The sequence below is a fragment of the Rhinolophus sinicus genome, chromosome 8 (assembly GCF_057876585.1).
Source record: "Rhinolophus sinicus isolate RSI-liver-muscle chromosome 8, RSI-T2T, whole genome shotgun sequence".
NCBI lineage: Eukaryota > Metazoa > Chordata > Mammalia > Chiroptera > Rhinolophidae > Rhinolophus > Rhinolophus sinicus.
The window spans coordinates 55,408,044-55,431,116 of record NC_142508.1 but is presented as its reverse complement, the minus strand read 5'-3'; the positions used below and the strand labels follow the sequence as shown (position 1 = coordinate 55,431,116).

The following is a 23,073-nucleotide window of genomic DNA, read 5'->3' as shown; positions in this document are numbered from 1 at the left end:
GTTTTTTCACTTACTACATTTTACAACATACACAAAAATAGAGAGCCTGGTACAACAAAGCTCCATGCACCCATAATCTGGCTTTAACAATTAGTAACCACTTCTGATTCAGCTCTACCCCCAATGGCTTCCCTTTATCCCTTCCTTTTGTTTTGAAGCCAATCGTAGACATTTTTATCATTTCACCCATACTGAGCTACATTTGAAGAAGGAACTGGAAGTGTCTGGAACTTCCACTAGTAACATCTTGCTCCCCATCTATTCTTCTGCCAGTGACACTACCAGAGTTAACTATTCTCATTCCTGCCAGTGACTCCAAAGCCTTGGGTAGTTCAGGATCAAGACCCAAGACTTCATTGGAGCCTTGGGTGAAGGAAAAGACTGAGCGGATATAGTGAAAACACCATCCTGCCTTATCTGGAATGCTGACCACATTCCTCTGGTCCTCGGTCCTCATAAAATTGCTAATGCTTTAGAACCTTATTGAGTACATGTACAAAACGGTGGCTATATTTCACATTCCCACGTGCCCTTAGCAACCTCTGGGGCAACCTCAACCATCTAGGGCTTGCCCTGCAGTCAGAGCTGACCCAGAGTCACTTTCCGTCAAAACTGAACATCCGGCTTCTCTAGCTTCCTTCCATCCCTTCAGCGTTTCCTGTCTCTCGCTAAACGGTGTCAAAATCCACGCAGTTCATTACTCAACGTTACCCTGGACTCCCCTCCCTCACAATTCTGTCTAGTCTTTTAGAGCTATCCACTATTGTCCACCTCTATCATCACCCGTCCACCCAGACCACCATTCCCTTCCCTCAAGTACTGCAATATTTCAGCATCATTCTGCCTTTAGCACCCCCGCCCCAACCCCATTCTCCAGGCAGCAGCTGAGTGATCGTTAGAAAAACCCCTGCTCAAGCCCCTTCATGGTTCAGAACACCTACAGGAATCAAGACCAACCTCCTTACTACAGCCAAGGAGACCCTGCAAAATGTAAGACCTGCCGCTTCCTTCTCCTGCTTCATCTGCTACATCTCTCTAGGCCGCAACCAAAACGCTCTTTTCAAGGCCTGTTTCTTAGGGTCTCTGTCCTCTTGCCTGGGAAACCGTTTTTCTCTCATAAATAACGAAAGCTACACCTACTGCGCCCTCGCTTACTTGCATTATCGCACATTAGCCCACAACCTGTCATCTTCATTTTGCAGGAGAAATTGAGGATGGGCACCTTACCCATGATCACACAGCTAGCGAGTGGAAGAACCGAGACTCGAGGCTACAGAGGCTACCGGCTTACCCACAAAGTCCTAGTCTGCCCGCACACCCCTCCAACGCCGCAGAGATCCCTCTTAGCTGGCGACAGCCCCTGGCAGCGCGGGGGTGAGGACCGGAGGGTCCCACGGAGGAATGAGGCTTCTGATTGGCCGCCTCCGGCGACGGCGGGCGAGAAGGAGGGAGCGAGGGCGTGGGGGCGTCGCGGAGAAATGACGCAATGTAGCGGCTCCTTAAAGGCACCGGCTCCTAGCGCCACGGATGGCGCAGGCGCGTTCAGGGGGCTCTCGCTTGTTCATCGAGTGCTCTGAGCCGGGCCAAGCGGGTGCGCGCGCGCGCGGGCAGTGCAGACGGGGCGCGCGCCGGACGTGGACAGTTCCAGGGGTCCTGCCGGTCACAGTCGGGAGCGGGACGGGCCCGCTGACCAGCGGGCGCCGCGATGGCCGAGAGCAGCGCCGTGTCCGACCCTCAGCACGCCGCGCGCTTGCTGCGAGCGCTCAGCTCTTTCCGCGAGGAGTCCCGCTTCTGCGACGCGCACCTGGTCCTCGACGGTGAGGAGATCCCTGTGCAGAAGAACATCCTGGCGGCGGCCAGTCCGTACATCAGGTGAGGAGGGGGCCGGGCGGGGCCGCGCTGCCCGGAGCCCAGGGGCGGGGCGGGCCGGGCGTGGCACCGGAGTCGTGTCCCCACCCCTCAGCCGCCGGGGTCCCCCTGGTCACTGCTCAGCGCGGGGTCCCTCCCGGCAGAGCCCTGCCCGGCCCCCAGGACAGCTACCGTGGCTTCGCCCACCGCCAGGTCGAGCGCCCCACGGGTCCCTTGTCCCCCTGGCGTTGACCCTGTACCGGGGCCGCAATCCCCTCGCCATCTCTCCTCGGATTCCCACAGCCCGGCGCTCGCCCGGGCCTCCGAGCCCCGCAGGCCCCCGGACGCCGTCCTGGGCCGGCCCGCGACCCGCATCCGCGAGCGGGGCGAGGCCGCGCCGGGGAAAAGCCGCCCCCCTCCGCCTGGCCCAGCCGACCGATCCCGGCTGAAGTTTGCCGGCCGTTCGCCTCCAAACCGACGCGCTGTCGGCGGGGCCGGCGGCCCGGAGCGCCCCTCCCGCGGAGAAGGCAAACAAACAACTTCCACATCGGGTGTGGGCAGAGGGACAACCCCATTGGAGCTTCTCCTTCGGACCGGCGATCTGATCCCCAAGGCCGACGTTCTTGTCAAACGTGCTTTTTCCACTCGTGGGAATTCCGTTTAAAATTAGGGCTGTGTGTTATAGACACGCGTTAAAATGAGCTGTAGCGAATTTTAAACGACTTACTGTAATTCTCAGGATGTGGTCACAACTCGAGGACCAGGAGATTTTAGCGACTCAGAGGACATTTTAAAACTTGAGTAAAACAAAGCTTAACCTGATTTGCCATCTCAACTAACCAGATTAAAGATCGATAAGATAAATGCTTAACTACGTGTATCAGATCTTTCAGGGGGCTGTTAACTTTTCTTACAGCAACTTTCTTGCAAACTGGGTTGATCTTTTAATAAAAGCAAAAAAAAAAAAAAATGCTAAAAGGTGGAGAAACTGCCCAGTAAGCTGGATAAATATAGACTAATAATAGTAGAGAATGGCTAGAATTGATAGGTCAGAAAAAGCAAAATAATGTTACTGCATTCTTAATGCTCTGTCCTAGCAGAGCTCAGCACACAAACCACATCTTAACCTTCGCATCAGTTAGACATTTGTGCTAACTCAGAAGCAGTTCAAGTGCTCTTGTAACTTCTCCTGGCTCTCTCTCTTGTAAATCCATTTGCACTCTTTGTGGATTTAAAGGTGGTGGGGGGAGTCAGGGTTGGGGGGGGAGGTAAGTCTTTGTTAGTAGGGGATTTGATTGCCAGTATAACAGCTCATAGCTGGCAGTTCAGAGGTTTGAGCAATCAATCTCAAATAGGGAACAGCAGGCCACAGTCTTCCCAGAGTGCAAAGTGTTCCCTGTTTGGGGATATGTTAGGAGAACTACTCTAAGAATGCATTATTGTTGTAGTTCTTTAAGTGGCATCCAGGCAGCTTAGAAGGAAATTGTAAATCCCTAAACACATGCACTCTATCCCCTTTTCATACTTTATTTTTCGTCATAGCACTTACAACTCTAATGTACCCTATGTTTTACTCATTTACTTTGTTGATCTTCCCCACCCACAATGTAAGCTCAGTGAGGCCAGGGATTTTTCTTTTGTTCATTATTGCGTCCCTGGCAGCCAGAAAGACCAGTGCCTGGTGGTTTAGCAAATGTGTTGAATGAGTGACTGCCTGCCTTGCTACCACCGCAGATTGGACATTAGAGGGTGGCTCTGTTACATTTCCATTTCTTCTCAATTATCCCTAATTGAGAAGAGCATGGGACCTGCTTTCTTCTTCCAGCTTTTACTTTTATAGCTGTGAGTTCTGGTAGATGACTTGCTGTTGGCTTCAGCTCACTGCTCTGATAAATGAGGGATACAATGTGTCTCTGTCTCATTTAATCTTTGACCCACCCTGTAAAGGAATATGTAATGGTGCTTTGAACATCTCACAGGTCTGCACATAGGTCTATAATGATGAGCGCATGCACCGCTATATCTAATGGATTAGGAAAGGTGAGGTATTCATTTGTGACATGGTGACACATAATGAGAATAGTAATGTGAAATGTTACTTATTTATAATACCGTGTTTCCCTGAAAATTAGACAGGGTCTTATATGAAGTTGTGCTCCAAAAGGCGCATTGGGGCTTATGTTCAGGGGATGTCATCCTGAAAAATCATGCTAGGGCTTGTTTTCCAGTTAGGTCTTATTTTCAGGGAAACACGGTAGCAGTAATTTAGGTGTGAAATATTGCCAATCAAAGTAGCTGAGCCAAAGGGACTTCAGATCTCCTATAGTCCAATTTTGTTACTTTCCAAATCAGAAAATGGGGCTCAGTGGACGTTAGTGACTTCTGTTATGATGAGGATACTAGAACTTAATGGTTGAACTAAGATTAGATGGCAGGGTAATGAAGCCTTGTCTCCTCGTTTATCATACCAAGTTCCAGCATTACTTGTCTTTATTCTTTGTGTAAACTCTACTACTTACTTACTTACAATGTTATGATGTGAATGCTTATCAAGTATACTTTCACAGACTATCTCATTTCGATTTAAATTTTCAACCATCTTGTGCAGTAGGTAGGACAGATATTTTATTTTTTTAAAATTTATTGGGGTGACAGTTGTTAGCAAAATTACATAGATTTCAGGTGTACAATTCTGTATTACATCATCTATAAATCCCATTGTGTGTTCACCACCCAGAAGGACAGATATTTTTGACATTTTGTAGATAAACATGAATCAGTCAATATGTGTGTTTTTCAGTGACTAATTGCTTTAAGTTTTTGGTTATTGAAGTGGTAGAATGTTCTTGGGGGGGGTCTTTTAAAGTTATCAATCTCAAGTCACTTGAAAGTAACTTGACTAATTTGTATTACTATTTAGAAACAAACTGTTTAGTAATGTTTGAAACCAATGATATTGGGCTTTTTAATGTATCTTCTGTTTGAATAGAACTTTAAATATACAATTATTTAAATTATATTGAAACAAAATGAATTTGTATGGTTTAGAATTTAATGTTTCTTGCTTTCTCTTTTGAAGCTTAAGCATTTACGTGTGATGTCATTAATATATGAATTGGGTGATCAAAAGTTTGGTAGTCTCTGAAGTTTTATAAAAATTTGAGTTTTGTTTAATGTCTTTAGTTAGCCTAGTTTTAGTAGCTGTCACAAGCCTCTGAAGTTGTATGGTTTGGAAGCAATATTTTATATATATATATATATATATATATATATATATATATATATATATATTGCTTCTGTATGCTCAACAGAGGGAACCAATCCAACTTTGTCAAACTAGGAATTAAAGCAATTAATTTGGCATACTTCCTACTTAATATAGGAAAGTCTTTTTATCTTACTTATTGGTTTAATCTTTTCCTGTGCTTTATCTTTGGTTTAGCATTTGTTTTTCCTCCTGAAAATCTTAGCTATCATACCACTCTAGAAGGACTTTTAGTATAAAGGGAAAAAACCAGGAAATGCAACTTTAGCAACAAACCCTACTGCCTGAAAAAAGGTTGTTTAGAGTATGTGTCATGCAACCTTAGGATACAGATGCTACCAGAAGGCAGGCAGGACCTTTCATAGCCCCTCATTCAGCTCAGTAAGTGGGATGCTGCTTTTGCAACACACCCTCTTCCCAGCTTTTCCTCATTCTGACCCCGGAATAACATTTTTTCCTTTGGTTTGCTGGTAAAACTAAATCTAAATGTGGCCAATGACCTTTAAGAATGATGAAGTTTAATTCATGAGTAAAACGACTTACAGAATCTTTCTTTTCTCAGCAACCCTGAGACCTTCTGGGAATGGTTCCCTGAGGCTTACAGGAAATTTCTCTTTCTTCTGAATATTGCAAAGTTTGCTTTGCTTCATGTCTGAGGCTCTTCTGATTCTGGCACAATCCCATTGGTCTGATGTGGAGTTCAGACTCCTTTCTCTCATGAGCTGTGGTTCTTGTGGAGTAATGTATGCGAGAAGGATTTGAAAATGAATTACTGTGTGATTTTGTAGTAACATTAAAGTAGCTCTGTACAGGTTCTGGTTCTGGATTCACTTCTGAGAATTTTGGTTTTTCTAGGTATCTGTTGGAATATTAGTTTGGAGAGGAAGAGTCGCAAGGTTTTTGGATCCTTTGATGAGCCAGCCAACAATAAGAATGGCAATTTTCCCCTTCTCAGTTTTTTGAGAGAAAGCTGGTCTAGTGAGGGTGGAGTGGAGACATTGGACAACTTTTCTGGGACTTAGTTTCCTCATGTATAAAGTGGGGTTGGTTGGGCCACATGAACAACAAAGCCCCTATAAGTCTAAATTATGTGGCTCTAAGCAATTTTTGTTTTGCTTTGTGTGTATATGTTGTGGGGAGGGGGTTTGTTTCTGTTCTTACGGTTTTATTGCAACGTTTAAGTTTTGTTACACATTGACATTAAAGCATTTCCTTTGTCCTGTCATATAGGACTTGGTTGGGGATTCTGCTATACAAACCCGGCCCTGTAGAGTTGTTTTGTAACAAGCATTTATTTTATGCTGTTAATCTGGATATGCTCCAAGGCCTAATTATTGATGAGCCTGTTTTGCCATTTAAATATAAAATTTGACTCATAGATGATGCTGATGAAACTACTTAAGGAGACTAATAGGATCTGTAGGAGTCCGAGTTTCATAGTAAGATAGAAATTATCATCCTTTCTCTGGGTATCTGACATTTGCCCTGTAGTTTATGGGCGCCAAAGTCCATTAGCACTGTCTGCTGTGCACAGAGCATGCTGCTGGTCTCCAAGTCCCTTTTCTTCCACTTGTGCTTTGAGCTTTGTGTATAGCAGCTCCTGAATGATCGTCATAAGGATTTTGAATAGTTATTATAACCTGTTAGGTTTCTTAGTGCTCAAAGGCTCAGGTAGAAGTTCCAGGTTCTGAGACTCTTGCTGAATCCTGAGATTCTTAAAATCAAGTTGACTATACCTGACTCTTGCTGTGCTTTTACAGTGACGGAAAGGAAATAAGCTGGCCCTGAATGTCTTTTAATGGATCTAGGCCTTGTTTTTTTTTATCCATCTGTGATAAGTCATCCTAACAACTGCTGAAAAGGATGAAATCTATCCTGAAGGGCTTACAGTCACATGGTTGAAAATGATTTTTTTCTCCTCCTTCCCTTCTTACTCCTCCTCCTTCTCTTCTTTTTCAATATTTGCAATCGTGTTTAATTAAACCCTATTCTTACATGAATTTTTCTTTTCTTTTTTTTTAATTAAAGTTTATTGGGGTGACAGTGGTTAGTAAAGTTACATAGGTTTCAAGTGTACGATTCAGTAATGCATCATCTATATATCACATTGTTTTTCAAAAGTGATATTAAAGTATGTTCAGTTTTAGAAGATGAAAGAAGTATTTTCTCTGGGCTTCTAAGGAAACTAAGCACTTGGGAATTGGAGCTCTGAATTTAACCTAGATTACTCATTTCAGCTTAAAGTTATGTGTTTATTTATACAAGACAGCAATTGCTGCTGTTGGTAGCAGTGAATGCTCTAATTCTGGAGAGCTTTTTGAAAGGTTTCAAGTGATGAAACAAATCAATAAAATTCTTGTTAGACCAGTGAATCTAACATAAAGTGAAGTATTGAATGTTTAGATTTATTGTAGAACTTTTCTGAGGGTTATTTTGAGTAACAATGTAATGTGATAGAAGGAAAACCTAGCTCTAGTGAATACCTACGCCCTTAGACTTCTGTATCTTACAGTTTGTATTTCCCCTGTAAGTCCTCTTCAGTGTTCTTAGAGTAATTTTTATATAATTTAGAGCGTCAAGCAAAGTGCTTTTCCACATAGAAACGCTGGTTCTTCGGAGTTAGATTTGCATAATATAGACCAAGCATCCAGATTACAAAACCACCTTATCCACTATTGAAACTGTTAATCAGTTCGTCTCATGATCTCAAAGTGAGGCTTAAAATCTAGTTATAATCCATAAAGAAAACATAATTAGGACAAGTAAGGAGTCATTTGGCTTATGAGTACCACGAGTAAGTCCGTTAGGGAGCTATAACATCCTTCTGCAGGATACAGGTCTATCATTTGTGTACTGAAGCTATAGCAGAAATGAACGATTTGTGAGTTAGAATTCTAGGTTGAGGCTGTGGGGTGCGATAAGTGGCAGCGTATGGTTGCAACTTTGAATTTGAGAGCCTCCCCTGGGTTCTTTGCCTCCTAAGCCATGATGAGTCCGAAAAAGGAAGGACATCAAAGGCTGAGGTAAAGGCGACAGCTGTAGCTCTATGGAGAGTAAGGGCCGTGTGTCCAGCTCAGTGCCCTCCGGTGCTCAGCCAGAGCTCTGGATCCCTGTGCTCAGAAGAGCAGAAGTGAAGTCATCTTCCCAAGTATTTATTGCCAGAGAGCGACTTAGCCATCAAATGATGATCTCATGTCTGCTGCTTCCATTTCTCTGTGGGAATCAGTTACAACTTTTCTCCTCTATTCAGAAACATTAGAAAAATAGAATACTGAGGGAACATAAGATCTTGGTGAAATATTTTGTTAGAGCAAACAGATAAGCTTCAAACAATAAATCTTTGAGAAGCAGGGTATATCGGAAATGGAAGCTGGAAGGACTGGTTTTAAAAAATAGACTGTCGAATAATGGTCTATAGACCAATAAAATGTCCTGTGCTTTCCTCTTTGGGAGTTAATGTGTTAATGATTATAGAACTTAAATATATATTTTTGCTCATAGGTATTTTGTGATTCTCTCCACTACTAAGTATTTCTGTATCTTTTTAGGAACAATTTTAAAGACCATTTGATGCTTGTGATTTTTATGTTAACATGGTAAGATGTGTAGAAATATTGGGAAACAGTTTTATATCAGTCGGTCCCTGAACTGGAGGAAACCTCACACGTTTAGGATGTGAGGTTTGTATGAGTCTCTTCTAACATGCAGAGCACGTTCATTCACTGGGAGCAGCTGGAAGTTTGAGGAAAGTAGGATTGTGAAGAGCAATGAGAATCCTTAGACAGAAAGATCATTGGTAATTGTTTCCCGTCCTCTTCCTGCCATAGCGCAGTTCTACTTCAGGGGTGGAAAGGGAGCCCAGCTGGACCTGTCGTCTTCTGGTAGCCTTCCATTTGGTTAGTAAAAGGAAGAATTTCCCACCATCGTCTTGCTTGTCTCCTACACTAGAGCTAGCGTGGGAAATGTAGACTTATAGCAGATTAGGGGCTTTTTGCTCTTTGGGTGCAGTTTGTTTGCTTGCTTGCTTGCTTGTTTATTTTCCTGCCTGGCTCCTTAACAGTACTGACTTGTGTGAGCAGAGCTACCAACTTGGTCCTCTGCTTGAAAATGATAATCCCCATTGTTAGCAAGGAGGAAGTGAGCTTCTTATTGTTATCACCTCCTGCCATGCGGCAGGGACAGAGTAGTTGCTTTGCTTCCTTTGTTTACCATCTTCTTTCTTATTGGTGGGAAAGGGGTTTATGGAAATATTCCCCACTGTCACAGCTGTTGCTGCATTCTTTAGAAATGCCATCACCGCCTGAACCCATATGCTTGTGGGCTTGTGCTTAACCGTTAACAAATCACAGTTCAAGAATGAGAGTTGTCTACAAGTGTTGAAGGGTACTGTTATGAATTCATCACAGACACAGGTCCCAGTGAAGGGACCTGGTGTAATTAGTGTTGACTCTTTAGGGGCTTGATTGTAGTTTTTTATTTGTTCAACAAATACACAGGAATACTCAGTATCAGCGCCAGTAGGTGCTGGGGAGACAGTGGTGATAAGAGAGACAGAGCTGACATAGCAGTAGTTTCCAGAACATTACACCTTCCGTGGCTCCGCTGTCTTTCTCACGTGCTGGCTACCATTTGAGTGCATGCTCAGTCATCTACTGAATACTGTCAAACACTGTCAAAACTGAGATGGAGTCCGTCGAGACTGAAATAACTCAACTGACTTTTTCTTCCTCTTTGGGGTTAGTAAAGAAAATAAACATGGTTTGAAAATTATTTGTGATGTTCACTTAATTTTTCAGTGTTGTGTGGTAGTATCAGAGTTTCAAGAATGGGGAAAGAATAGATTGGCTTTATTTTTGGAGTAGGCACTTCTCAAAATCTGCTCTAAAAGTGTATTTAAATAACTTGTCGGATCATTCACTACTGTATTAATAACCCCAATTAATCACGTTTACAGAAACAACTTTTTAAAAGTAGAGAACAGATTCTTGGTCGAGGTTCCCCAATGTGCTTGTTCGTTCACTAAACTTTTGAGCATTTATGGGTGGCACAGCTATGCCCTGGGCAGACAGCTCCAGCCTCCGTGGAATCCAGCTGGGGAGGCAGACAGTAGAGAAGTCTAATTACCGAGATGGAAGGACTGCATGTGGTTGCGTGGTTGCTGCTGTAGATGGAGTGAAGAGCACGTCGCTCTGGGGGAAGTGCCCTTTAAACTGAAATCTGAAGGAGGAGGAGGGTTTGAAGAGAGCAGAAGTGGGCCCAGCGGGAGGCATGTGCCGCGAGGGGCACAGGGGACAGAAGTGCTGCGGTCTGGAGACAAGAACATTGGCACACCCGGCAGCAGAAGAGCAGCAGCACGCCGATGAGGAGCAGCGGGTAGAGTGGCGTGAACAGGGTTAGGGGGTGGGCAGGGCTCGCTCGTCCTGAGTTCAGGGTGGCACTCACACTGCTCCCCAAGGAGACTGAACTTCCTCTGTAACATTTCCCTGAGTTGCTGAATGTGTATTGGGAGTTGGCTAGGGAGGCGGTGGGGTGTGGGAAAGGGACCCAGGAAAATCTTCCAACTTGGTTTAGTCTGCATGAGAGTTTAGGTTTTATTGTAAGGGTTATGGAAAGGCATTGCTGGGTTTTAAGAAGGAGAAGGTGTAGTCTTATTTGGGAGGGTACTGCAGTTGTTCCCTCTAGGAACAGCTAGGAAATAAGGATGCCTTGGACGAGGGTTTGTCAGTGGAGTTGGAGTGAAGTGGCTGGAACAGAGATGTTAGCAGTAGGACTTGTCAATGAGAAAGCGGAAGACTAAGGAGAGACCAGTTCCCTTCTTCACCCCCAGCAAACAATGCTTAGCTTCACTTACAGAGAGTGTTAAATTAGGGACAGTCTGAAAGATTCTGCGAAGTACAGAACCTGTTCTCAAAGTTATGGCTCAGCTGTGGAAAACCAAAGAATGGAACGAAAGCTCTTTTAATTGTATAGATACTTCTGGCTATAGGAGTTCTGCGGAGGAAGAACGACTCAGGCGACTGCATAAGGTTTCAGGAGGAAACAATGTGAGCAAGACCTTGGAGAGGAGGAGAGCGGGGTGAGTGGGGGGTGGGGGTGGGATAGGTAGAGAGCTGGGCACAGAGAACCCAGCTGGGCTCAGGTAGAACACAGGTGTGAGCGCAGGAACATAAGGTGTGCCCTCAGGTAGTAGGTACACTGGACTGGACTAGAGGCCTGGACAGCAATGTGGGAAGTAGATGGGCAGCATTCTAGAGTGCGGGCAATTAGATTGCGATTTGCGTTCAATCAGTAAGCATTAGTACTAGGAATAGGGCTGGAGCTCTACCTTAAGAAGGTGTCTTTGTTGTATGTTCTCAGCACGGGGAGGGCACGACTGGAGTTGCCGAATGATTCAGATTCAGCGTGGTGATGTCCAGTGGCCAAGTTCAGGGATTAGGGAAGAAAGCAACTGTCTGCTACTTGAATATGGGAGCTAAGGGTGAGGAAGCAGGAAGCCTGGCTGCTTAAGGAAGGCGGGGGAAATAATCTGTCTTTGATGTGTTGAATTTGAGGTCATGTTGCTGTATGAACACCTTTTTTATACTTTTCTCATTCTTGAACATTCTAAGGAGTACTTCATGTACCTGTGAATATGTGTGCTTTTGCTTCTTGTCTCTGCCTTTCTTGACCTCCTGCTCTTTTCTGGCAGATACATTCTTAGTCATCCTTCTGGACCTGGTTCCAATATCCCTTCCTTTCTAACATTTTTCCAATTTGCCAATCGCTCCTGCCACAGGCTCCTGTAGTGTATTGCGGGTACCTTCAGTATGCTTTCAGTGTTGCCGTATCAGTGGGGGAGAAATAAAGCAGAGAAATGCACTGGGTGCTTTTAAAGCCCTCATCTTTTATTTCCAGGGCCAGAGGCACTAAATCCATTAGTGGAAATTCTGCACATAAGAGAGTTGAGTTGACTGCAGTTTGCAAGTACTGATGAAGAAGTAGAAAGAAGATCAGAGCTCAGGAGGCTGTGTACACACTGCTTCCAAGTAGGATTAATCTAGTTGCTCTGACATTTTACTGTGTAGCTGAATATGTGTTGGGAGCTGGGGGAGAGGGACAAAACCTTCCAGCAGAGTTTAACCTGCAAGAGAGTCTTCACTTCTGGACTGTTTTAGATGGCACAGTTACCAAAGTCCATTTCTGGTGCCAAGAAACCTGGGAGAAAAAGGGACCAAATTCTTTATTCAGGAGTAGTAACTCCAGAGAGAGAGCTTTTGTTGCAGCATGACTAAAGAATTCACTGAAAAGCATTCATTCCCTTGACAACATTTTGGAAGGCATTTTCCAGCTTCGGATTGTTTGGAGAAGTTTATAACAGTAGATCATACACTAAGGAGGTGCCAGAAGCAAAAAGGTGGTTTTAAGATTGAGTTTAAAGATGTGAAAGTGTAGCTTACGCAGGAGCTGCCTCTCGTTTATTAAAGGGAACTGAAAGGGGGTGTGTTTCAGCTGTAGTTGTTTTTTTGTTTTGTTTTTCTCTGCTCCTACTATCTCTTTTTTAAAAAAGAAAAAAGAGACAGTTTCTTAACCTTCACTTAATACTTGGCTTGAACTGCTTTGAAAGGATGAATTCAAAGATGATAATAAATTCATATAAATTCTCACTTTTCCTTTGAATTTATTCGGGAGTTCTACTTTCTCTGCCTTTGAAAAGGCCAAAACCTTCCTTCTAACTCTTTACATTGGGAGAGAGAGAATGGAAAATGAATAGAAATATGGAGCTATTTCTGAAATATGGAACTTTTGTAGTACCATGTTTCCCCGAAAATAAGACCTAGCCGGACAATCAGCTTTAATGTGTCTTTTGGAGCAAAAATTAATATAAGACCCAGTATTATATTATATTATATTATGTTATATTATATTATATTATATTATAAAGACCCGGTCTTATGTTATTATAATTTTAATTTATATTATTATTATATTGTTACTTATATTAATTTTTGCTCCAAAAGACACATTAGAGCTGACTGTCTGGCTAGGTCTTATTTTCAGGGAAACAGGGTATTTAATGTCATTTGTATAGAGCAGCAAAAAAGAACCAGATCAGTCAGTTTCTAGAGAGAGAAGACTTGTAAGAGTACCCCCAAATCAAAGGGGCTTACTCTTGAGATGATCTCTGCATGGGGTCTTTAGGTTATAGAAGGAGCCTTTTAATAGCATCTGAGAAATCATACCCGAGTAGAAAATCTGGAACCGTTTGACAGGTCGGGGCACGAATGTCTTTCTTTTATGTGTATTTCCAAAAGGTCAGGGTGTGACCAGAATAAGGATTCAGGTTTGTTTCATTCTAGAAGAATTTTTTGCTTCACAAGTTGCTGCATCATAATTCTGTCTTTGAACTCATCTTAAAATTTTTAACATGCATTTTAAAACCTTGTCTTTTAAGACATAAATTTTATTGAGTGCTTTACTTTCAAAATTACAAGAACTAGATTTAAATTTTAAGAATCTATGTTTTACACAAAAAATTATGGAAAGTCACAGGAGAGTGTAATTATTTATGTTACCTTAAATTAATTTCTGGTTCTGAACAGCATACTTAATACATTGTTATCGTAATCTCTATATACATATTATTTATGGTTTATCTTTCCACTTGAAGTCATTTCATATCCCTCTTATATCTCAATATAATGCTCATAATCATTTTTAGTAGCTATTTGTTATTACATCATATTGCTGGTGTTCCATATAATTTGCTTCATCATTCCCTGATTTGACATTTTAATTTCCAGGTCTTTTTTTCTTCTGTAACAAATTATAAAAAAGCTTCAGGTTTTGTTTTGTTTTGTTTTTTTCCTTTGCGTATTTTTTGTAGGTGCCCATAAACCCACTTTGGGGGCTGTGTCCCAGGTATGTCTGTTTCTGAAGATAGAAACAGATTTGTGCTGTTATGTGAAGCCAGATTATTGTCCAGGAAGACACAGTATCATCTAAAGGTTATAGAAGGATAAATAGACTCTGAAAATCATAACAGAATAGAAAATCTGGAACTGGCAGTGTGTATCTGACGTTTTTTTCTCAGATCTATCACCATTGCTTGTCACTTTTGCAAGTGGTTTCTCAAAGTTATTATTATTTTCTAATTAAAGTGTATTGGGGTGACAATTGTTAGTAAAGTTACATAGATTTCAGGTGTACAATTCTGTATTACTTCATCTATAAATCCCATTGTGTGTTCACCACCCAGAGTCAGTTCTCCTTCCATCACCATATATTTGATAAAGTTATTATTTTGCACATCTGTTAGGCTGGCTTTTAAAATGTTGTGTGTTTGCTGTTGTAAAAACATTTAGAGCAGGGTTTGGCAAACTTGCTCGGTAAAGGGATAGGCATATTTTTGGCTTCCCAGGCCACATGTGGTCTCTGTCACACATTCTTCTTTGTTTTTGTTTTAACAACCTTTTACATTTTTAGCTCAAAGGTCATACAGAAACAGGCTGTGGGTTGTCGTTATTTGACCGTTGATCCAGAGTATTAGATGTTTAAAATTTGGACATAAAAACTTTAACTCTGAAGATCACCTTCAATGCTGTTTAAATGTCATCTAATGATGATTTGCGTTCCAGTCTTCCATAGAGCAGGAATCCGCATCGGGGCTAATTCTCCCTGGCCTTCCCTCCCTTGCTCTGCCATCCGTATTCTCCTTTTACGTCTAGGATGTTGTTCTGTTGTGTATCTTCGTCCTTCTCCTGTATTTTTTTTTCTTTTTTTGCCTTCTCTTCTGGCTCCTTTTTCATCGCATAAAAGGATGCTTACGTCTTTTCCAGTGCCTGGCATATAGAAAATGTACAAATGTTGAATGACTGCATCTGGTGAAAGGAAACAAACTCTATGTCCTTTTCTAACATGTGCACGATTTCCTTTGCAGCAAGATTCTTGAAAGAAGCGTGTTTAGCTTGTCCATGGTCTCACCTCCTGTTTCTGTCTTCACTTTGCACTTAGACTGCTACATTATCTCTCCATTAAAACTGTCTAAGGATTTGCTAAATATAATCACCAAATCAAATAAAAACTTTTAAGTGTTTATCTTACTTAACCTGTCTGTTGTATTTATCACTCTTGGTCACTTTCTTGACACTCAGTCTCTCCAGGCTTCGCTGACACCTTTGTCCCATTTTCCCTACAGTCTGCTTTTCTGGCTCTCCCCTCCATGTCTCTACATGCGATGTGGCACAAGATCCTGTCCTCTTCCTCTACTCTCTCCATGACAATGTCATCTAACCCAAAGAGGCCTCTGCCCCGCGCTCTCTGCTGAGCCCCAGGCCTGTATACCTGGCAGCCTACAATGTGGCCACCCTAAACCCAGCTCCCTCTCCGTCGCCCTTCATTTACTGTACTGGGTAACGTACGAGTAGACTCCCCAGGAGGAACCTGGAGTCCTTGGGGTGCCATCTCCTCCTCACTCCTTAGCATTTCATTGATGCTGGGAACTATCATTTCGACCTCTGCTTCTCTGGGATCTGTGTCCTCTGCACCATTGCCACAGCTCACAGTTAGCTTTTGTTAGTTCTGAATTGTGATAGGATCTCTTACTGGTTTGTCTGCCTCCGTGCTTGGTTCCCGTCAGTCTTCCACACGGCTACTGCCAGAGTGATGTTCTGAGAATGTAATTAGATTATGTTTAAAACTCTAATGTCTTTAGAGACGTGGTTGACTCAGGCACTGGGGCATGAAAAATACACCACAAGCCTTTTGTGTCAGAAAGCAAGAGGGTGCTTGAAAGAAGATAGAGGCTTTTTTTTTTTTTAAGATTTTATTGGGAAAGGGGAACAGGACTTTATTGGGGAACAGTATGTACTTCCAGGTCTTTTTTTCCAAGTCAAGTTGTTGTCCTTTCAGTCTTAGTTGTGGAGGGCGCAGCTCAGCTCCAGGTCCAGTTGCCATTACTAGTTGCAGGGGGCACAGCCCACCATCCCTTGCAGGAGTCGAACCGGCAACTTTGTGGTTGAGAGGACGCGCTCCAACCAACTGAGCCATCTGGGAGCTCAGCGGCAGCTCAGCTCAAGGTGCTGTGTTCAATCTTAGTTGCAGGGGCCGCTGCCCACCATCCCTTGTGGGACTCAAGAAATTGAACTGGCAACCTTGTGGTTGAGAGCCCACTGGCCCATGTGGGAATCAAACCAGCAGCCTTTGGAGTTAGGCGCATAGAGCTCCAACCGCCTGAGCCACCGGGCCGGTCCCAAGATAGAGGCTTTTTGAAAAGAACATAGGAGCCAACCTGGAAGAACTCCCAATGACCAAAGTTGCAATAATTTGAGCAAGAAAATGAATATCAATAATGTTACATTGTAATCCATGTAATAAACATTCATGTGTCTAGGGATGAATAAATGGATGAATAAAGAAATAAATGGAGTAGACTGCTCTCCCTTACAGAAGAGTTTCAATTAATAAATATAGAAGGAATAAGAGGATAGAAAATCATCATTTGAACACCATAGTAATAATTGTTGCAGGCAAAATCCACCAATGGATACCAAAATTAGTGGGCAAGAGTTTGAGGAGAAAAAGGATATTTATGTATTCTCAAAGTATCTCCTCCAATATATCTATTTATAACAGAGGGGAAAATAGTAACTTGAAGTTTGTAGTAGAGAAGCAGACAGGGCCAAGCGGCCAAGATTAGCATCCCCAGTCATAATACATGTCAACGTCATGTTCTCCCTGATACATGTGGAGAATGCCTTGTCGTCACCTTTGTGGTTCCTGCCAACAGTGCGTAACCTCAGTCTAATCATACGAAATGAAATAAACCCACGTTGAGGGGCACAGTACTGACCAGTACTCACCAGTACTCAAGCTCTTGAAAGGTGAAGAAAGACTGGAGAACTGTCAGAGCTAGAGACACAACAACTAAACGCAGTTTGGAACCCTAGACTGGATCCCAGAGCAGAGAAAGGACATTATGGGAAAACTGGTGAAATTCGAATAAAGTCCATAGTTTATTTAGTAGGTTTGCACCAATCTTTATTTCTTAGTTTTGATCATTGTACTGATTACTTAAGCTATTAACATTAGTTAATAGAGGTTAGATGAAGGATCTACCAGAACTCCGCAATTCTTTAAAACATTTTATAAGTAAAATTATTTCAAAATAAAAATATTTTAAAAAACCTCCTCATGAGTGGCTCCATTTCCCTCAAGGTGAAGTCCCAACTGGTTCGTCTGGTGTGTACGTCCTCCGGAAACTGGCCCCTCTCCTCCGTGTCTGCTCTGCTCTCTAACCTTGCTGAACTACTTGTGTTCTGTCCATTCTCAGTGCCTTCGCTGTCCCCTCTTCTTCCTCCTAATATGCCTGTAAAATACTCAGCTAAGACCCAGGTCAGGGGCCACCTCTATGCAGCCCTCTCTGCCAGCTCTCCCCAGAGAGCTGACTTTTTGCCTCCCTTCTGCTTAGCACAGCGCCTGCTCCGCACTATACGGGACTTGTCACGTCCCGTTGGTCTCCTCCAGTCTGACAGTTCCTCACTCTTCCCTGGTCTTTCACGGTGTTGGCACTTTGCTGAGTACCGGTTAGTTATTTTGTTGAAAGTTCCTCAACCTGGGTTTGTTTGATTTCTTACAATTAGCTTGAGGTTATGCATTTTGGGCAAGAATACCACTGGAGCGATATTGCATCCTCCGCGGTACATCATATTGGGGGGCCCATGATGTTATTTTTGTCCCCACATTGGTAATGTTAGTGTGATCACATGGTTAAAGATGGTGTCTACCAGGTTAATCCACTATTTTTCTCTTTGTAATTAATAAGTAAATTATGCAGTGATGCTTTGAGATTATGTAAATACAGACATACCTCAGATATATTGCTTCCAGACCATGGCAATAGAGTGAATATCTCAATAAAGTGAGTCATATGAATTATTTGGTTTCCCAGTGCATATAATAAGTACTGTGTTTCCCCGAAAATAAGACCTAGCCGGACAATCAGCTCTAATGTGTCTTTTGGAGCAAAAATTAATATAAGACCTGGTCTTATTTAACTACAATGTAAGACCGGGTATAATATAATATAATATAATATAATATAATATAATATAATATAATATAATGTAATACCAGGTCTTATATTAATTTTTGCTCCAAAAGATGCATTAGAGCTGATTGTCCGGCTAGGTCTTATTTTCAGGGAAACACAATAGTTATGTGTATACTATACTGTAGTCTAGTAAGTGTGCAATAGCTTATGTGTAAAAAAATAATGTACATAATTTAATTAAAAAATACTTTACTGCTAAAAAATGCTAACCATCATCTGAGCCTTGAGCAAATTATAATCTTTTTGCTGGTGGAGGGTCTTACCTTCAATTTGCAAGAAAGCACAATGTCTGAGAAGTACAGCGAAATGAAGCATACCTGTATTCCATTCCTCATCAACTTTCACTCATTATTTACTGTCCACGTACACTTTGTAGCTCAAGCATTCCTTCTGTTAGTTGTTAGTTGTACTCCTAAATTTTAGGCTTAAGCAGCTGTGTAGCAAATAATACCATTTTCTAAGAAGGGGACAGCTGGGGGAGGAGTAGGCTTTTCGCAGGCTGGGAAAAAAGATTTATTGTGGAACATAACGGACACTAGATCACAGAACAATGCTAGAAGCTTCAAAGAAGTGTGTTAAAATCCAAACTCCTAGAAATGACTGCAGCAGTTCATTTTACTTACATGAGGCCCATGGTCAGAAGTAATAGTTTGTCAGTTCCTCAAGGATGGGGACCACCAACTAGTTGAAATCTAATATCTGAGTCTAAACCTAGTACTTAATTCTGTGTCTGGAACAGTGAAGGGACTGGCTGTATAAAATGGTCATTTTTCTAACACTACGGTTTTTGTTGGTTTGGTCACACTTTATGTCTTTCCCTCCAGGGATTTGTGTTTCTGCCAGGTGTAATTAATGTCACTTATAGTTGTGCATATCCTCAGTCCCTGTGATATTGTGTCTCTCTCTCTCTCTCTCTCTCTCTCTCTCTCTCTCTCTCTCTCTCTCTCTCTCTCGGTTCCTTGAGTTGTTACCCTGCTTAAGATGTAATTCACACTTCCCATGTTCTCTTTTCAGAAAACACTGTCTTCCCTCAGTTAAACTTCCCCTTTGTTCAAATCACATGCCTGTCGAAGGCATACACTTTCTGTTCTCGTATTTCTGTCAGATATCGATGTATTTGGACATGGTTCCCAAGAGCAAATCAAAATATGAAGTGCTGTATTTCATCTTCCGGGTGGCTGATGTGTTGTCCGGGGGAAATGGCAGACTTCTTATGACCGCTCTTTTGTTGCATAGTCGAGCGGCAGGGAGGTTGTCAGGGAAGGGTAGGGCTGTGGCTGTGGCCTCTTCAGGGTAGATTCTGCATCCTCTGCTTCAGCTTCTTTACCACAGGGTTGGTTGGTGGGATGACACCTGAACAGTAACTGCTTGGTTTTCCAGAAACCTTTCCTAATCTCATTTCCCCATCACTTTGTCACTCTTACTTTTCCCATGCAGTGCACCGGTGATGGTGACTAGAAGGCCAAGGAGCAAAGGGAGATGGCACACTAGACAGTTGGGCTTGTTCGCAAACTGTACACCGCCTGGACAACCAGCCTTAGAGTCCAGTTTACAGCCGGCCTCAGCACGATGGTCGAGAATTTGACAGTCAGTTTTGGAACTGCTGACTAGACAACAGCCTCTGGATTGGGGACCAGGGAAAGCATCACCTGCTCAGTGTGGACAGACGAGCGGGATGTAGAGCAGGAAAGCTCGCAACTGTTCAGCTGGTTAATAATGCCATTTCTAGCTATTGTGCACATTTTATTTCAGGGCCACTTTGTTTCAGTAACTGACACAAACTATTAAAACTGCAGCATTAAAATCGAACAGTTCCCCAACCTGGCTATGTGCTGTTAGCAAGTCCATACATATTTATCAAGTGCTCATTCAGTATCAGACAGTTTATGAGGTATGAAAATAGAGCAGTAAACAAAGCAAGGTTCCTGGTTTCATGTATGTTGTCATTAAAAAATGTGGTTTATTAGATGGTGATAATGAAGAAGAATAGAGCAGGAAAGGGATGGGGTGTTACTTTAGATATAGTGCTACCTGGGCTGCTCGCTAGAGGTGTTATTGGAATGGAGACCTAAAGTCAGTGAAGGGTTAAACCATGTGATAAGGGGAGTGGGAGGTGGGGAGAACAGGAGGAGGCAATGTGTCAGAATCAGCTGGGGAATTTGTTAAGCATTAGTCTTGGACCCGACGCAGTTGGTCTGGGGTGGGACTCAGGGATCTGCTTTTCTATAAAAGTTCTCCAGAAGATTCTGGAAAGCCAGGTTGGGGAGCTGCTCTTAAAACCCATTCAACTTATGAGTTGTTCCAGGATCTGTGTGAGGAAAATGTTTTGATGGTAAATAAGTGAAAACCGTAATCTCTCTAGGTAAAAAGAATTGGAGGCAGAGAGAAATGAATAGAGGGAAATTAAACGAACTAATGAAGGAAAAGAAATAGTATTTAGCCTCCATTAGAATGCCACTCTCGTAATCAAGTTCAACTCTTAGAGTCAAAAGGAGGAATGTGACCCCAGTTCTAGTTTTTCTTTACCACCTGCTGCGCTAAGTGGACCACGGGTAGGCAGGTGGCAGTCCAGGACGGGTCACGCAGCATCGTACCTGTGCCTTCTGGTTTCTGCTCCTCACTGCTCCCCACTTTGCTTGGCCCTGTAGGAGGAGCGCCTCCACGGTTAGTTAGCCTGTAGGTCACGGTGCTGTGGGAGGGGCGCGCGTCTGGAAGTCAGTCGGTGGCACCTGTTCAGAGCGCACCACATGCCTAGGAGCTGCCTTGGGGCTCCCTTTGGGACCCCTGGTCTTGTCTCAGACATCCATGTAAATGCTGTTCCCTGTAGATGGAATTCTTGAGTGGCAGGGACGGTAAGATAGCCAGGGTCCTGACTTCCCACTCACAGAAAAGCAGGCTGTAAACCGCCTGGTCCTGAGAGCATGCCATCTGTCCATGGAAATATTACCTGCAAAGTTTTATTTCATTAAGTTGAATGAGGACTAAAAAATATATTTTTAAAAATAGACTTTATGTTCTGGGAGCAGTTTTAGGATCACAGCAAAATTGAAAGGAAGGTACATAGATGTCCCGTGTACCCCTGTCCCCACACAGGCACAGCCTCCACGTTATCAACACCCTGCCAGAGGGATGCCTTTGGTACAGGTGGCACCTACACGGACACGTCACTGTCACCCAAAGTCCATAGTTGACATTAGGGTTTACTCTTGGTACTGTGCATTTTGTGTGTTTGGACATATGTATCTGCCATTGGAGTATCATACAGAGTAGTTGCACTGCCCTGAAAATCCTCTGACTTAAAAATCCATTTTGATGTGTTTTTTAGGAGCTGATGAAGAATAAAAAGGAGGGTTTGGGCAGCACTTGTCATGTATACTTCCCACAGGAACGTAGATGATCAGTTTGGCCCACGTGGGCAAATGGAGTTGTGAGCCCGAGCCCCTCTGCACGTATCTCAGGGAAGCCTGCTCTCGGTAGCTACACAGTTGGAGACCATATGAGTAATGCCATGAATCACCCCAGAATGTCGTAAATCTTGACTTCTTGAACATGACATTCTCTTGCTTTCCCCTTGAATATGTTTCCTTGCTTTTATTGGAGACAAGCTTTTGCATCATAGGGGAAGAAAAGTCACTTAGACTTATTCTCTGTCACTGTTAAATCACATCCTATTCAGTAGTGGCTGACATGATTCTTGGAAGAGGACGACCAGGCCTGATTACCTGGGTTGTTGGTACGGCATTGAGACACGTTGAACTTTTTCAGCAATTGGTAGCCAATAAGAAGAGAACTGTATATATAATCAACAGAGTGCTTTGGCTCTGTTCTACTTCTTTAAAAGTTGTAGACCTCTTTCATGGGTGTAAAACTTTGAATAATACCAGCGTCTTTATTAGCTAATAGCCAACCACTTTTTTCTTATGAAACCTTTATAGTGTTGTCGGGAAAAAGAAAAATTGATTTTGTTTCACTTCTATTCAACATTAATAGAACAGAATATAAATGCTTGCCCAGAGGATGAGTGATTGAAGGAAAAATAAACTTATACTGCACGACCCACAGAAGGCATATTATAAATCCTGGATAACTGATTGAGGTGGCTGGACTCCGTCCTCTAGGTATCAGACTGTCTCCAGAGCTGATTCTTTGCATTAGGTCGGTGTGGCCTGTTTCAGCAGGTTAGTCCAGAAATGGTCAGGGAGGGAAGCGCTGTCGAATCACCTCATTTAACCTCTTCTCTTTACAAATGGGAAAACAAGGGCAGAGAGGGGGAAAGTCTTGCCCTAGAAACAGAAACCGGGGAAGAATGTGACAGGCAACGATATTTATATCTGAATACCTGAGGCCCAGTTTTATCATACTCCCAATTATTTCTAGTTTTTTCAGAGTGTTAGGAAATTCTCAAAGTCTGGTATGTTAAGACTGCTGCATTTTCTAGGAGAAGGTTTGTAAACTGACACTACATAATATAAAAAGCAAAAACAAAGATATTGTGACTTCAATAAATTTACACATGACCCTGTTGCTTCTCAGGGCAGAGCTGGAAAGCACAGAAAAGAACTGTTGATTTACCTCCATATGGTAAATCATATGGGCTAACTTTACATATGGGCTAACTTTCAAAACAAAACTATCAGTTATTAACCTTTTAGCTTAGTTTTTTTAAATATAAATTTATTAACTCATTCAGTTCATTGAATTCTCAGTTATGTGTGGCGGAGGAGATAGAAATGATGTGGAAGATGAGAAAATTATCAATAAAAAAGGGAAGCGATGGAGAAAATGTGTTGGGCTAGAGGAGTGACAAGGACAGTTAATTGGTAGCTACTGGAAAAATTATGGTATAAAAATTAAGGTATTTACTGAAGGAAAC

The 23,073-nt window shown here is 42.7% G+C and overlaps 1 protein-coding gene across 2 annotated transcripts in view; it reads left to right on the top strand.

Moving 5' to 3' along the window:
* Nucleotides 1-1,467: 1,467 nt before the first annotated feature.
* Nucleotides 1,468-23,073, top strand: part of GAN (gigaxonin) — a 60,852-nt gene continuing 39,246 nt past the window's right edge. The window contains exon 1 of one of the 2 annotated variants that reach the window (XM_074314526.2): nt 1,468-1,872. In XM_074314526.2, coding sequence (XP_074170627.1) covers nt 1,706-1,872 — 167 coding nt within the window. In that variant the 5' untranslated portion in view covers nt 1,468-1,705. The remainder of the gene's footprint in view (nt 1,873-23,073) is intronic. The other variant, XM_074314527.2, reaches the window with a different exon arrangement.